Source organism: Pterocles gutturalis, unplaced genomic scaffold (assembly GCF_000699245.1).
Source record: "Pterocles gutturalis isolate BGI_N339 unplaced genomic scaffold, ASM69924v1 scaffold13178, whole genome shotgun sequence".
Lineage (NCBI taxonomy): Eukaryota > Metazoa > Chordata > Aves > Pterocliformes > Pteroclidae > Pterocles > Pterocles gutturalis.
The window spans coordinates 1-15,104 of record NW_010123216.1 but is presented as its reverse complement, the minus strand read 5'-3'; the positions used below and the strand labels follow the sequence as shown (position 1 = coordinate 15,104).

Below are 15,104 nucleotides of genomic sequence, written 5' to 3'. Positions count from 1 at the left end.
CCACTTTTGAAGTCTGGCTTGCCTAGTGTCACACAGGAACTTGGTGACAGGCAGGGAGAGTGTCCAATTCTCCAGAGCAATATTTAGCTTTAACCTTGACTGTCTTTTCTTCTCCGTCTAGAGCTGGATGGATAATAGAATTTTCAGTTTGATGACTGAAATGGAAAAAAAAATAAAATCAAGGGGGCAAGGAAAAATCATTCCAGGTTAAACTGAAACAAATAAAAAAGGTTTCAAAGTTCTAAACCCTCCCAAAAGCACCAAATCTGTGTTTTAGAGGAACCTGAAAAGATTTGTTTTGATGTTACCTAACTCTTCTAGATTCCTGTTATTATATTTCCTTGAAAGAGAAATACTTGGCATCTCTAGAATTATGTCATATTTTTGCAGACAAAATTGTTTGCCAAAACAATGCAAATTTGAAATATTCTTAACTTCCTTAAACTTCCATTTTCAGTAAATATGCTGCTAAATCAAAATTGCTGTCTAACACTAATGCAGTCTCCCGTCACTTTCACTGCAGTCTCTCAAATTAGAAACAAATTAAGTGGTCTACCAACAACAGCCATCTCCATTAAATTCCACAAATAGCTCAGTTGAGCATGAAGCAGTATCTCTCAGAAAACCTAACATGCAAGTCTGTAGGAGGAATGTGTGAATATTTTGGAAGAATTTTATTTGCAGATGCTACATCCCCTTCTGTACATGGCTTATGAGTGAACAGCGTCTTCCCTAACACTGATACAACAGGAGACTGGAGATATTTGCACCTAGATGACTGACATGGAGTTGGTACTTCACAATTGTTTGTAACAAGGTAAAAAGCCCCTTGTTAAAGGAAAGCAATTGTTCAGTGAGTAACAAAGCAAAAAATGCTAAACACATTAACATTAACCCTGCTTTTGATGGACCAAGTTGGGAGAAGAGGGTCAATGAGTTGGTGTTTCCACATATTGTACTCACATCTCTAATCTTAGCATTTTTCCAGCCTGTACAATGTTCTCTCAACATGATTTTTCGTGCAAATACAGTATGAAGTAAAATTTGTGTTTGTCTTGCTTTCTTATCAAATACTATAATCTTATTTTTTAAAGTTATCATGTGTACCATTTACCGAGAAGAACTATTCTGAATGGGAATGGAAGAGGAACCAGGACCTCTTAAAACATGCAATGAATTCTCTCCACATCCATCCTATTCCTGTAGAAAAAAGTAGGGACAAGCTTCTGAAAACTGTACCCAGGGAGATTAAACTCTTTTTCAGAGAGAATTGCAATTACTTGCTGCAAATTATCTAGGAATCGAAAAAATCAGGTTAAAGGGAAGTAATGGACAGCCAAAGCATCTAAGAGTCTGTTCTGGATTTTGTTTGTTGTTGGGCAGACAAATCTTATATCGCCTACAGGATCAAAATGCAGATTCACGGTTTTAGTCTGGCTCTAAATAGGTATACATAATACACCCCCCTTTATATTTATAATTTTTAAAATGTTAGACCTCTATGAAACAACTTGAAAGGAACACTCACTACCCAGAAGATTTATCACCTCATTTATTTTGTGATTTCATAAGAACAAAAATATTATAATTCAGGATTAAAAGTAAATATTGTCTTCATTAGAAGGACTGTGCTATTATTTGGCTTTACAATGTGCACATATCCCACTAATCAGAATAAAATGAGTTTTTGAATCTTAAAGTAACTTTTTACACAAGATCCAAAATCAGGGTTTTTCCAAGTATAAACAAGTAATTTACCAGCAGCGTGTTAGTAAGGGGAAAAAAAGAGTTGTTGAAGAAATGAGATTTAGGTATGTACCTGAATGTTGGCCTCCAAATTAACACCGCCTCATTATTTCTCATCTTCAATTATTAACTTGCTTTAGTTTTCTGCCTTGTTTCACTTTTGGAGAAATGTTCCTGCTCATTTTGTGTATGTGCTTGTTCTGTCCTCTTCAAAAACCTCAGGTTCCCTGGTCCACTGCAGTTCCCTCAAACCACAGTTCAGACAGGCCATTTAACATCACCGACCCTTCTCAAATTCACTTGGCACAAAACAGGCCTTGCAGGATTTATGCATAAGAGATCACACTATTTTTTTCTTTATCTCAAAAGGTCATTTCAATATTTTCCTGCAAGTGGTAATTATTACATTGATTCCTTCATGATCTGTATTTATTGCCTTGCATATGATACTTTATGGAGTGCTTTCAAAATGTAATTAGCAAAGCATTAAAAAACCACAGGAAGTGTCACACTAGATGAGGCAGTAGGCTGCCAAAATCAGAACTGGAATGTTCTGATGACGATAAACAATCACAAATACAAGAAATTACACTTTGCAACCAAAATGCAAATTATTACGCAACATTTAGTTTAACACATGAGCTTTTCCCCCCACATATTTAAGTAGGTGATCAACTGCTCCCAGAGTGCTTAGTTTCAGTTCAAGACTGCTTTTTGTTCACAGACTGAAACAGGATCTCTCTTTTCCTGTGACCAAGAAGGCTATCCCAGAGCAATGTGCAATGAGAAATACCACGCTCAGTCCTGTATTAGAAGATGATATACAAAAGTACAGTCTTAATGCCTAGTTGGGAAGGGAAAGATCTGTGTCTCACCTACTAAATGCAGCAGCTTCATTATCGCAAAAGCAAATGTTCACGATTCTCCATAAGAAATTATTTAGCTGTGAACTGAAACCCAATTGCTCCATTTCTCACTACACATAAAAAAGTTTTCTTTGTTTTTACAGGGCTATGTATAAAGCTAGAAATAATTAAGAAAATACTGCAAATTCTCCTTAAGTATACATATGATATTTCAAAAGATGCTTTCATCATTTATACCTCTGTTTTCACAAATATTCATAACCATAATGTATCCCTTTTCCCAAAAATATTCTAGGTTGCAAAGTTACGTATACGTAACACAATGCACAGTGTTTACCTCTGACAGGCACTGCTACACCTACACACACACAACCGTGGGCAAAAGGCCACAGTGGGAACATCTGAAGTTGAGAATAGAGAGTGAAACAGCATATGCAAGCAATAATAGCAGCACGGTCATGGAAAACATGTATTTGAGACAGTGATTGTGAGGACTGGTGTTAGAAATGTGACACCAGCAATGCCAACAAGGCCTCTGTAGTAATTCAGAACAAATGTGCCTATTTCCTTCCAGAATACCTCAAAACCTGGGAAGGGGGTGGGCAGCAGGAAGAGGCAGAAAGGCACGCTATAAACAGACTAATTTTTGTTTGCTCAAAATACTTTGTTATCCAAGACATTATTTCAGTAGTCTCACAAAATAGAGAAGAATCATTGCAAGTTCCCTGAATGATTTGTGAGTAATCAAAAGAAAAGAAATTCAAAAGAAGAAATAATTAATTCTGCAGTTTTTTCTTGTTATTTTTACGAGTAAGAATTACTACAGGAGGAAAAGACCAGCTGCCTTTTCTGCACATTTGTCACTGATGCTGTCTTATTCAACTGGCATACAGACACTACAACACACTATAGTTCCTGACCACAGAACCCCAGCAGATATTAACTGAAAAAGCAGCCAGTGCACATCAGAATAGAAGACCACCGTCTCCATATGAAGAAAAAAAAAAAAAAAGGCAAGGCAGAACGTACTTCTAGACTGAAGACAGACTGCCCATCCCGTATTAATTCTGCACTTTTCTGGCACAACACGTGCAATGACAACTACTACAAAGCATAGCTACACCTCACTGTTATCCTGTAGACTGTTAAATGTAACTTAATTTAGGTTTCAAGAAAAATTGACAAAACTACCTCTAAGGCCAGTTTCCATTGGCAGACGGAACTGAATACTAGCAGAGCAGCATAGTCAGGGGAACGTGCAACTAAAACACACACACTTTTCCCATTTTTTTTGGCAGCTGTGGAACCACGTACCACGTTAACTGAAAAACTGCTGGAATGCATGAAAAAAAATTGGAAGAGGAAATAAGGCACCTCTGAGTATCTCAAAGATATAATGATTACAAATGCTTCATTTTTATGTGTTTTATATCTGATCAATATGCCACTATTTAAGAACAACCAACCTAGATAATTCTTAACTTCTGCAGAAGAGGAGGGGCTGCTTTCATACCTGTATGCTTTCCAAGCTCCGCAAGAGTATCCTGGTACATGCTCAACATCTGATCACAGTGAGCAATAACACTTTTGCGCATATTGTCCCAGTGAGGAGCAAGTTCTCCCAAGTCTTTAAGTTCCTGATTCCTGTACCAGCAAGCAAAAAGAGAAGGAACTAATTAACTCATTAATCTATTAATATTCATTTCCAAATTAATCCAATTAATCTAAAACCAGTCTGTTAAAAAACACCAAAAGCGCTTCCTAATAGAAATAAAATCATTACCTTGGGTCTGCTTATTACCCTTGTAAAATCTGCTGATTTCAGCTCTGTTTGTCAGCCACACAATAAAGAACGTCAAATCAGTGACTAATAGAGTAATTTGTGTTCAAAATTTATCTGGTACAAATGCAATGGCCTGCAAACAGAAATATTATTTCTTCCCTGGAGGTAAAAAAGCTTCCATGCTCCAGAGAGCTGTGTTCACTGCAATTAACTTTTTGTGAAGAAGCATTAAACACCGTTGTAAAGAACACAAAGTTTGCTCCTTTTCCAATGCTTCCAGTATGGCTGTTTTGGTACATTCTATTCTTTGGATACTTTCATACACATCAGAAACACAATTCACACGGCAGCCCTCCCATTTCTTTAGTGTTAAAAACAAAACACACCAACGAAAAAACCCCACTGGTCCCCTAAAACGTAATCTTCAGTCTTACAGCTGTGTTCATCAGGTCAAAACAGCAGTGTTATGGTAACCAAACATGTCACTGAAAATCCAAAAGGAAATCCTTTAGCAAATTATCAGTTTTCCTGTACACTCTTGAGAGCTGACCTGCGTGAAATAGAGATCACTTTAATTTCCTACACAAACAACCCTAGTTACAGTACACTGCGCTTTCTGTTTGTTTTCCCCACTTCCAAAGTAAGTTTATCCTACATCTCTCCCAGAGCCACTCAGGGGAGCTGCTTTTAAAGAAACTGAAAATGAAAGATCTTGAGTCTTCAAACAATTGGAATTGTTTGAGAGAAAACTTTTGCAACACAATCAGCTAGTTTTCCTAATTTTTCTGAAAGTACCAAGCAAACTGTTTCACTGCAATTCTTGCAAGTCTCAAAAAAGACGTCCAGAGGACAGCTCTCGCATGCAGAAAAATTACTGAAGTAAAAGGAAAAACAGGGGGAGAGGGCGCAGAGAGGAGGAGAAAAAAGAACAAGGCTGCAGCACAGGAACAAACATAGCTGCACTTACAGCAACAGGTCCAACCACTAGTCAAGAATCTTGAAACTATTTCCGAAACAGAAGAGCCCCACAGTGATACACTGATGCCTTCCCCATCATTATCAGCTTTGCATTAGAAAGAACAGTATTAGAATAAGCTGTATCAGCATCATTCTGCTCCTAGTTAATACAACAACCGACTTCAAAATGATGGCACCAGAAGCAGTATTAAGTCATTTTGGTTTATTTATGCATGTCCTTGAAAGTACCAAAACGGGAACAAAGATTACAATTCATGACCTTGTTTGGAGTTTACTGATGATGTATGATTACTTTTTCCCAATTCATTTAACCTGAAGAACAGAAGTAGGTGCAACAGTTCAGCTTTCCTCCATCGATACAAACTGGCAGCGCCATAGCACAAGAACCATCAGCAGTAAGAGGACAAACCCACCATTTTCAGCCATATCAAATCCCACCATATTAACTTTAACACGTTTTCAAGGAATGCCAAACCCCGCTCTTATCATTGTCAACAAGGCTAGTATTTGTTTCATCTCAGAAACACGTTACTAAAGCCAAAATACAGCCACTAGTATGTCACTAAAAGACACATCTTATCTGCAACATTTTAATAAAGCAAGCATGCAGATTTATAGTAATCTAGAGCATATATAGCAGAGAAACTTTAAATAATACCTTTTCTAAAATTATTTCCATTAAAAAATACAGTAAAATCAAAAGTATGAGATAATTATACGGCACAGATGCTATCCTCCGAAATCAGCCTTCTTGCACATTTTATATCTATTTTTCAAATGGAATAATGGATCCCAGACATATAGGATTTTGATACTATTTGTCTCTTTTGAGTTCTTAACTATTTGTCACTGCTGTTGTTGACTCAGTACAACTGTGTTTTGAGTTAGGGCTGAAAACAGAATTATCTTTTCTATATCTAAGCCCATCATCAATACTGCATAGTACCAAGCTTTATCATCATTATTGTGACAATCTCCTCCCAAAAGCAAACAATCAGATTGAAGAAATAGGGTACTTCTCAAATTTTGAAGTTTATAGTTCATTCTAATACCCACAATAACATTAAAAAAAAATCTTTGATTGAATAATACTATAATACTCATACCAGGACTTATTTCATTGAGTAACTTTAAAACACACACTTCAACCAGCAATTGTGTCAAACAACTGTGCAATAAAATAAAATTAATATTTATAGTATATATTGGTTCTACAGGCTGTCCCATTCCTCCTCCTCCACTTCAAACATTATTTAATTAGCTTATTTTTACACCTTTCTCAGGTACTTTCTGTTTCTCACATCCATTCTTTCCTTTAGTAGACTAATTAGGCCAGCTTTCACTGAGCACTTTCCACTACAACTGGAAGCAGATCCCCATTAAAGAATTTAAATTGACCTGTTACCCTTTCTTCAAAACTCTCTTCTGCCATTATGGCAGAAAAATTCAATATTGGATTCTGATCTGCTGAAAGCACTACATACTATGCTGATCATTAGTTTAAAGATGAATGATCATTGCTGCTAACACAACACAATTCTAAAGAGATGAAAAACTCTAACAATAAGTTATGAGACCCCTCAGGATCCCACAACACTATTGGAACTGTCACGGACCTTCATTTCACGCTCCTACTTAAAAACCAACAGCTTCTTTTACTCTGAATTACTTAGAATTTCCACAGCAACAATTCATGGGCACTTTGTCCTTTAGGGGACTCAGGCCTTCCCCTGCTGTTGGAAAGCGCAGTCATTGCACAAGCCGTTACAGCGATGTGCAGGATGGGTTGGGAGGATCTGCGCCTGAAGTATCTGTGCTTTGCTTTTTGAACAGCTACCTCAGGGCAACCAGAGATCTGTAAACATTGACTGGATACAGTTCTAAGGTTACTAGAAATTAAATATCATTGTCATTAGACTTAAAGTGAAACTACATGCAATTTTTTTTATTCCAAGAAAGTGTCCAATGAAACCCATCCTCAAATGATGGTTGAGCACCTAAGGCACAGATTAATATTCTGCCTTGTGATTTACCAATTCATACTTGTTTGCTTGTTTTTAAGCACATCTTATGTGCATATAGTAAACTACTAGAATTACCTGGAAGAGGCATACAGAATCTCCTGTATTATTCATGTTGATAATCTCTACTTAAGCAGTCTCTGCTTTGTGCCATGCACTCATCACTTTGGATATGAGGACATAGGAACTGTTTAGAAGTCTAAAAGAAACACATTAAATGATGAAAATGCAAAATACTGAATTCTGTAAGGAGAACTTTGAACAAGTGGTATGCATTATGTTCAAAAACTATTTGAAGAAAGTCCTAATGCTGAAATCACGCTCCAAATCAACTTGTTTTTGTAAAACTACCACCAGCTTCAACAGTCCCATCGCTGTTGTGGAAAGCACAGTGAAAACCTGTGGTCAGTGACAATCAAAAACCAGCAGCAAGATATTAAGATGAGCAAGATGAGTCAAAAGAAGGCATTCCCTCAAAGAACCTTTTGGAATCTGATTATTCTTTTTTTTTGGAATAGCAACTTGCATTTTTAAGGACACAGCACAAATATTCACAAATTGAAAGATGAAGTTGAAAAGATCGGTGTATTTACATAAGGAAGAGATTATTTAGAGGACATATGATAAAAGCATATAAACCAGAAATTCTGTACAAAGACAAAGAAGAAACGTTTGATTCATTCAGCGTCAAAAATCCAGAGATACAATTCCCAGTGAAACAAACATGACAAATGCAAAACCAAAAAAAGGAAATGCTTTTGCCTCCACCAAACAATATTAGCATCTGAAATCCACTTTCACAAACCATCAGAAGCAAAGTGCTTATCAGGATTCAAAGCAAGATGAGACATTTCTGCAGATTATATTTGCAAAACTTTTATAATATTATAAAGGTGACAGTTCTGAATATTTCTCAAACAGGAGCTTTGGAGTAAAATATAAACCATAAGCTTTGGGGCATGACTCAATCACTTATAAGTAAAGGAAGCTTAGAAGCTTCCTTCTAAGGAAAGGAGCACAGGAATTATTTTTCCTAACAAATTTTACTTTAAAGTGTACATGTTTATGGATAACCATTTAATCTTTTTATGTAGAATGAAGGCAGATAAAATGACTCATTTTTCTTTACCCCAAGTTATGGGTCTGTGATATACAGGCAATAACCCATCAAACAATATAATCTTCTCCGCAGGAATAAAGAGTCATAGCCCTTTTACTACATTGTTCCTATAACAGACAAATAATTACTAAGGAGGATTTAATCTCTTCTGGGGAAGCTACCACAAAAATGAATACGAGGATATTTTTCTTTCTTTCCTAATAGTTTTCATTTAGAACCTCTTGAGAACAAAAGCTGTTTTTCCTCTTCTTGCAAAATTTCCCAAAACTATTTCAGGTTCTGCTAAGCCCAACCTGACAGGTAACTAAAAACTTAAAAGTAGGTTATGATTATCTTTTGCATTCCTTTAACATTTGTTTAAAAAACAAAACCACAAACAAAACAAAGCAGCAACAACAACAAAAAAGCCTTAAAAAAAAGAAACTACCAAACACATTAAAAATATTTTAAACCCTGTCTCTTCCATGTCTGACTCTCTCTCTCTTCCATGTTCTCCTGTGAAGAACAGGCTGGGATTTACCAAGGCTTGAGAATACTTTATGTTGTTCCTGAGAGCTGGAGTTTTAAAGTTCATTTTGCATTTCTATATACCACCATCCCCTTTTTATTATCCAAAAGTGTAGACAATATAATAAACTAAATTAAACCCATTTCTTCCTTCCTGCCTTGAAACTTTTTCCCTTCCTTGGATATTTTATTAGCTGAGTTTATCTCTGAAAGACTCAAAATCTTAGAACAGCATGATCATTTGAGGTTAATTCTATGATTTGCATTTAATAGCAAAGGATAATTCTCCTGCATCACAAGGTTGCAGAGAGTCTCAAATTCAGTAATACTCAGAATGGCATCTGTGGAGTTTACACTTTAATCCTAAATTATATTTTTGTAACTAGCAATAGTGTACAGAATTGTTTCATTGGTTTAGGTGGTTTTTGTTTGTTTGTTTTTTAAATTTTACTGTTTCATCAGGAAACACTGGAATCAGCTTATGACAATGTTGCTTCAGCTTTATGACATTTTACTCTCATAGTTTTTTATTTATAACTTCATTTCTTTCTTTTATCTTGGAATCATATGTGGCAATATTTAGCACATTATTAATTGCATGATTACTTAAGCACTTCAAAAGTTGTGTGGGTTTCTGTTTTCTTTTTTCGTTACTTTATTAATCAGAGTGCCTCACTGAAAATACACAGTGAGGATCTGCATTACCACAAGCAACGAAATAAAATTTTGTCCCGAGGGACTCTCTCAACCAGGCTCCTAAGCAGGCCAAAGTCTGCCCTCCACAAGTGCAAGGTGGCAGTTCTGCTGAGCCCCCCCATTACTTCTCTGAGAACCGAGAACTATCATTTCGTGATCACTACGCCCAAGACGGCCTCCAACCACCACATCCCTCACAAGTCCTTCTCTGTTTGCAAACAACTGGTGTTTTAATCACCTTAATGCCTTAACACCTCTAATTCATATTCTCTGCTCCCCCACTGACATGAACTGGCAACATGACACCCAACTTAGTGCTATTAGAACCACAGGTAAGTACTGTAAGTGCAGAATCTCTAGTTAACAATGTAAAAACTCAAATGTCAGAATTTCAGGGTGCTAACTTAATTATGATTTTGAGAACAAGACTGTTGCTTACTTTGGTTTTGTATTGTTCTTCTGTATAACGTGGGAGGCCCTAATAAGACCTGCCAGTTCTATAATTGGCTCAATGCGGACTTCTTTGAGACCAGGGCATGCTGTGCACAAATATAACAACTAGAAATTTTAGCAGCCAGTCTCCCAGAAGCATTGCTGACTGGTACGGAATGATTTTCTGGAGTCTTAAAATCTGTGTGGATTCTGCAGAAAACAACAACAAAACCCCCTCTCTGACAGCACGGTCATCACGTAAGTTAGCATTTTATAGCTTCCAGCACTACTAAATAACAGGCAATGGTATGTAGAGCTAACTATCACAAAAGAAATCAGGTAATGTTACTCCCAGCACTACAAACTTAAACACCCAAGAACAAAAGAAAGCCCAGCAAATTTACTTCATTAAGTCTGACACGAAAACTCCTCTCAGACTTTCACAGAGGTCACCTTTTCCAAAATTAGTTATGAGCAGTGTAATCAAGATTACAGAGAGTTACACAGTATTCATACATTAAAATATATTTTATCCTTTAGTTTATAAATTAATGTTTTTAAAACTGATCATGTTTGAGGGGGGCAATTGTTTAAACACTGCTCACACAAGTTCAGGTTACACTTACATTCATGTACTTCTATTCCTCTGTGCAGTAACTGATGGAGAATAAGAAGAGAAAGGTTTTCCAGCCTTTTTGATGCACAGTGGGGTAAATCCTGCATATGCATACGTTAGGGCTGACATACTGACATGTTTGGGGATTTCTAAGTGTTGAAAAAATTATTTCTGTCAAAATTTGTGCTAGGTAGTTACTTGAAGTAAGGTTTTAAAAGTCCTTAAGTGGATAGCATATTAACAGTGCCCATCTAAATGTGGTCAGTTCAAACAGCTTCAGAAGTCACGGTACATTTACTCAGAATAACTTCTCTTTATGCTACTACCTCTATCAATACAATGCTTTTGGCTCAAAAATAAGTCATGTAAAAAAATAACATGCAAAGGTCCAGAAAAATCAATGCCTACTCCCAACACATGGCATTTCTGCCTGGGTCTGTATTTCTCTACAGAAGATGTGTATTAAAAGGTAGCAGAAAAATATACATCTTCAGACAGTCTGAACTTTGTTCTCCTTCTGTAATGTTACAAGAAAGAAAAACAAACAGCCTAGATTTGCACAAGAAAAGACTACTGGAGTTGGGACAGAGCAGCCATTCCTGATGCAGGAGGAAAGCCTGAGTGTCCTTTGGAGAGTGGGTTCAAGGAAAGTTCAGCAATTTATCCTTTAAATTTGTTTATGGGTTGTCACCACAAATGCCATGGGCCAAATTCAGCCATAAGTAGGCGGAATTTCCTTTTAGCCAAAGCTGAGTTTCATCCCAAAGGTCTCAAATGAACTTTATTGGCAAATCTGAAACACATGTGTACAGCAGCTGCTCCTAATTCTCTACCTGTGCTGATCGAGTGCAACACAAGCTACATCTACAACTGCAAGCTTAGATTACATGAGTTGACCAACTTTGTGAACAATTATTGTGAACTACTAAATCTTTTTTACAATCACTAGGTTTGAAGAACTACTTGGCTAATCTTCCATGATAGATGCAGAATATCTAGACAAGATTTGCGTAAAGAAATATTAAAAACAGGGGAAAGGGCTCATTGGAAAACCTCGAGAAGCAAGCAGAAATAACTTCTTAATAAATATCAGCAAAGCAGACTGTATGACCCTTATTAGTACAATAAAAATGACTGCATAGCTCCTATTAAAATATCTTCCAAGAAGGTTTGAAAGATAAAATCTTTAATGCGCGAGTATCTTTAGAAACATTATTTCATGCTGAAAAAGAAAGTTAAACACCGTCAGAGGTTACATATTTCAGAGTATCAAGTCAGTAAATGAAAAAGCTTGACTAACAAACACTGGCATTTTATCAAGAGATAAACAATCTCAAGAGCCATGAGGAAAAGAAATTTAAATTACAATTTAGAATACAATACTAATGGGATTAGCGCTTCACTTGGATTATTTTTTTTTTAATAGGTAATTGCTTCAGACCTGACTATATTCAAGCCACAATAGGAACAAAATTAAACAGGCTGAGGATAAGAGACATAAATCTGAGACAAAAATGTTTATTCCTTTACACTAACTGGAGAAAAAAGATGCAGAGAAAAATACTTCACAAAATAATAGCCTCAAGATCATACAGTGTAAGTTTTGTACGAGTTCAAGAACTAACATAACAACATCCTCCTAACATCATTGTACTCGTTTACAAATGTGACAGCTCCACAAGAGCACACACCTTTGCAATTATCTTCAAGAGCAAAGCACCTATGAAGTAGAAGCTCCAAGCTACATGCTTATACAACGGCAGGTGACACAGATGCCCCTGTTCCCACCATCTGCTGGTATTCTACAAAAAGTTGCTGCTCCTCTTGGTTGGTCTCACCTCCTCCCTTAGACAGATATAATAATTTTGTCTCTCTCTCTGTCACACCCACATTTTCTATTGGGCTGAATAGCTAATCGCATCAGCAGTGAGGAAAATCAGAAACATCTGCCTCGATCTTTGAGCAACTTTTACTTATGTTTCTTACTCAAAGTTTTTTCTTTATTTTGGTGAGTATGAAAATTTGGTAAGTGGATGAACGGTGCAAGACTCCATAATCTATTTTTAATGCTTACTAAAAAACCCTTATACATTAGTATTCTCAAACGAGATCAGGCCATAAATGCCTAAACACAGTATTAAATGAATAAAATAAAGTATTATAACAATTCATATGATTTTTATAACTCATCATCACCATGCATAAGTATGTATCAGTCCATTGACTTTATTGAAAGCAAGATTCTGGTCTCCCACATGCTGTTCTATTGGCATAAAAAGATCATACAGAAGCAGCAGATGGGGTGAATAAAAAAGAAGAGCAGCTCCTATTGCAGGACAACCAACCACTGTAAACAACCACAGGCAAGCCCTCTGAAGGGCTGCTAAGGAGGGAGTGCCTGGATGTGCACAAGATGGCTTTGGGACGCAGCGCTAGCTCAGAGTGGTACACTTAAACATGGCACCAGATGCCCACCCATGTGAGAAACAAGTTTCATGGGGAAAGAGGTATTCTCTTCTTCTACACCATGCATTATCACTGGAAAAGTGGGAGGTGTCCCTGCCCATGGCAGGGGGGTCGGAACTAGATGATCTTTAAGGTCCCTTCCAACCCAAACCATTCAGTGATTCTATGAAAAAGAAGATATGCTTTTAGGGAAGCCCTGGACTGCTTGAAATACTGCTGCCTTCTCCAAGTTGTATCAACACAACTTACAGGTTCAGGGCCTGTGGACATTTTAGTCCCTGCAGTGGGAATCTGGACATACAAAGGATTTTGGGACACTAGTGCTCCCTATTCTTCCTTTTTCCCAGGCTGTATATACTGTAACGATCCTCAGATGTCCCTCCTGGTTACAAAGCCAAACGTGAGCAAAGGTTTCAAGCTGACATTACTTTAGTATCCTTTTCTTATGCCAGCTGATTTACACTGGAGGAATGTACTTCATATTCTCACTGCTCCTTTATTAACTACAAACATGTCATTCTCCACTGCTTGCATAATGTTTGTCTGTGATATTAGCACTGTACAGACACAAAGCCAAACACACTAAAATGTAGTTCACATCCCTGTCATGTATTGTTGCTTTATAAACTGTTAAATTTTCAGAGTATTTATATTGCTAACCAAATGTTGATGCTCACGCATTTAAAGTGATGACTGCACTCTAGCGCAGTTCATTGCTCAGAACTTCGGAATTCACTGGAATCTTAGAAATTCTGAGCAATCAATTCTGTTGTTCAGTTACAGCTGTAAATTCTAAGTCACTATATTTTGCCTATTTCATACTACAAATTAATATTTTTAGCTCATCTCTTACATTATTCCAACTCTGAAAAATAAAATTTAGTATTTACTATTACTGCTACTTCATCCTTACCTTCTCATATCCTCCTTTATGTGCAGATTGATCAGTTCTTTCGGAACATGGAAAGAGAGGGTGGTCTCAGCCATCTGTTCCCGGATCCGCATCCACTTGTTGTCAGAAGTAGGGAACCTATATAACTTACAGATCGGGTTTTTTAACACTGCAGAGAGGAAAAATTATATCATTGCTTTACTGTGCTTATATGATTCTTTGAAAACTTATGACAGCAATTTCATCAAAAAAACCCAATGTTATTTTCCCCCCTTGCTTCCAGAATTAATTTTAGAACCATTAAAATTCTATTAAAAACATTAAATTTCTATTTAATTTATTATAGCAGCATGTGGAGGACAAAGTATTACTAGTGTAGTATATAAATCACATTTTACCCGCACAGTAGGCATCCTGTGAATTTAGCACTTCAGCGTAAAAGTATTACTAGTGTAGTATATAAATCATATTTTACCCGCACAGTAGGTATCCTGTGAATTTAGCACTTCAGCGCAGTGAGAATGTAAATTATGCTCTCTATTCTTACACTTAAGGTGCAGTTAGGAAGAACAGAATGCACAAATAAACAATGAACCCACATACAATTAATGCCACTGCTTACCATGTGCTAGAATCACTCACATCACTAATAAATTGCACAGGACAAGTGAAGCATGCTTCAGCATTAAGCTGTATCCGATATATCTTCTCAATGATACGCACACACAGAAGTCACTAACACAAATAGATGGTGTGCATCCGCATTAAAACCAGCTGACATGGTCAAAAGGATGCCCGTTTAGAGTTATTTTAAAGTCAACTTGATCACTGACATGGTCAAGAGACTGCTGCTATATAGCAATAAATACAACAATCCTGTAAATATGTTACACACACTGTAACATTATTGTAACTTGACATGGGAAAACCAAGTTACTCAATCTTTTGCAAGGTTATTTTTTCCCTTCCTCCCTTCCCCCC

General features: G+C 36.8%; 1 protein-coding gene across 1 annotated transcript in view; it reads right to left on the bottom strand.

Annotated features, from left to right (window-relative positions):
* INPP4B (inositol polyphosphate-4-phosphatase, type II, 105kDa) overlaps window positions 1–14,299 on the bottom strand; it is a gene marked incomplete at its 5' end in the record, with an annotated part of 94,277 nt that extends 79,978 nt beyond the window's left edge. The window contains 2 exons of the mRNA XM_010077821.1: window positions 4,126–4,256; window positions 14,145–14,299. Of these exons, the coding sequence (XP_010076123.1) occupies window positions 4,126–4,256; window positions 14,145–14,299 (286 nt within the window). The remainder of the gene's footprint in view (window positions 1–4,125; window positions 4,257–14,144) is intronic.
* Between the last annotated feature and the right edge of the window lie 805 nt (window positions 14,300–15,104).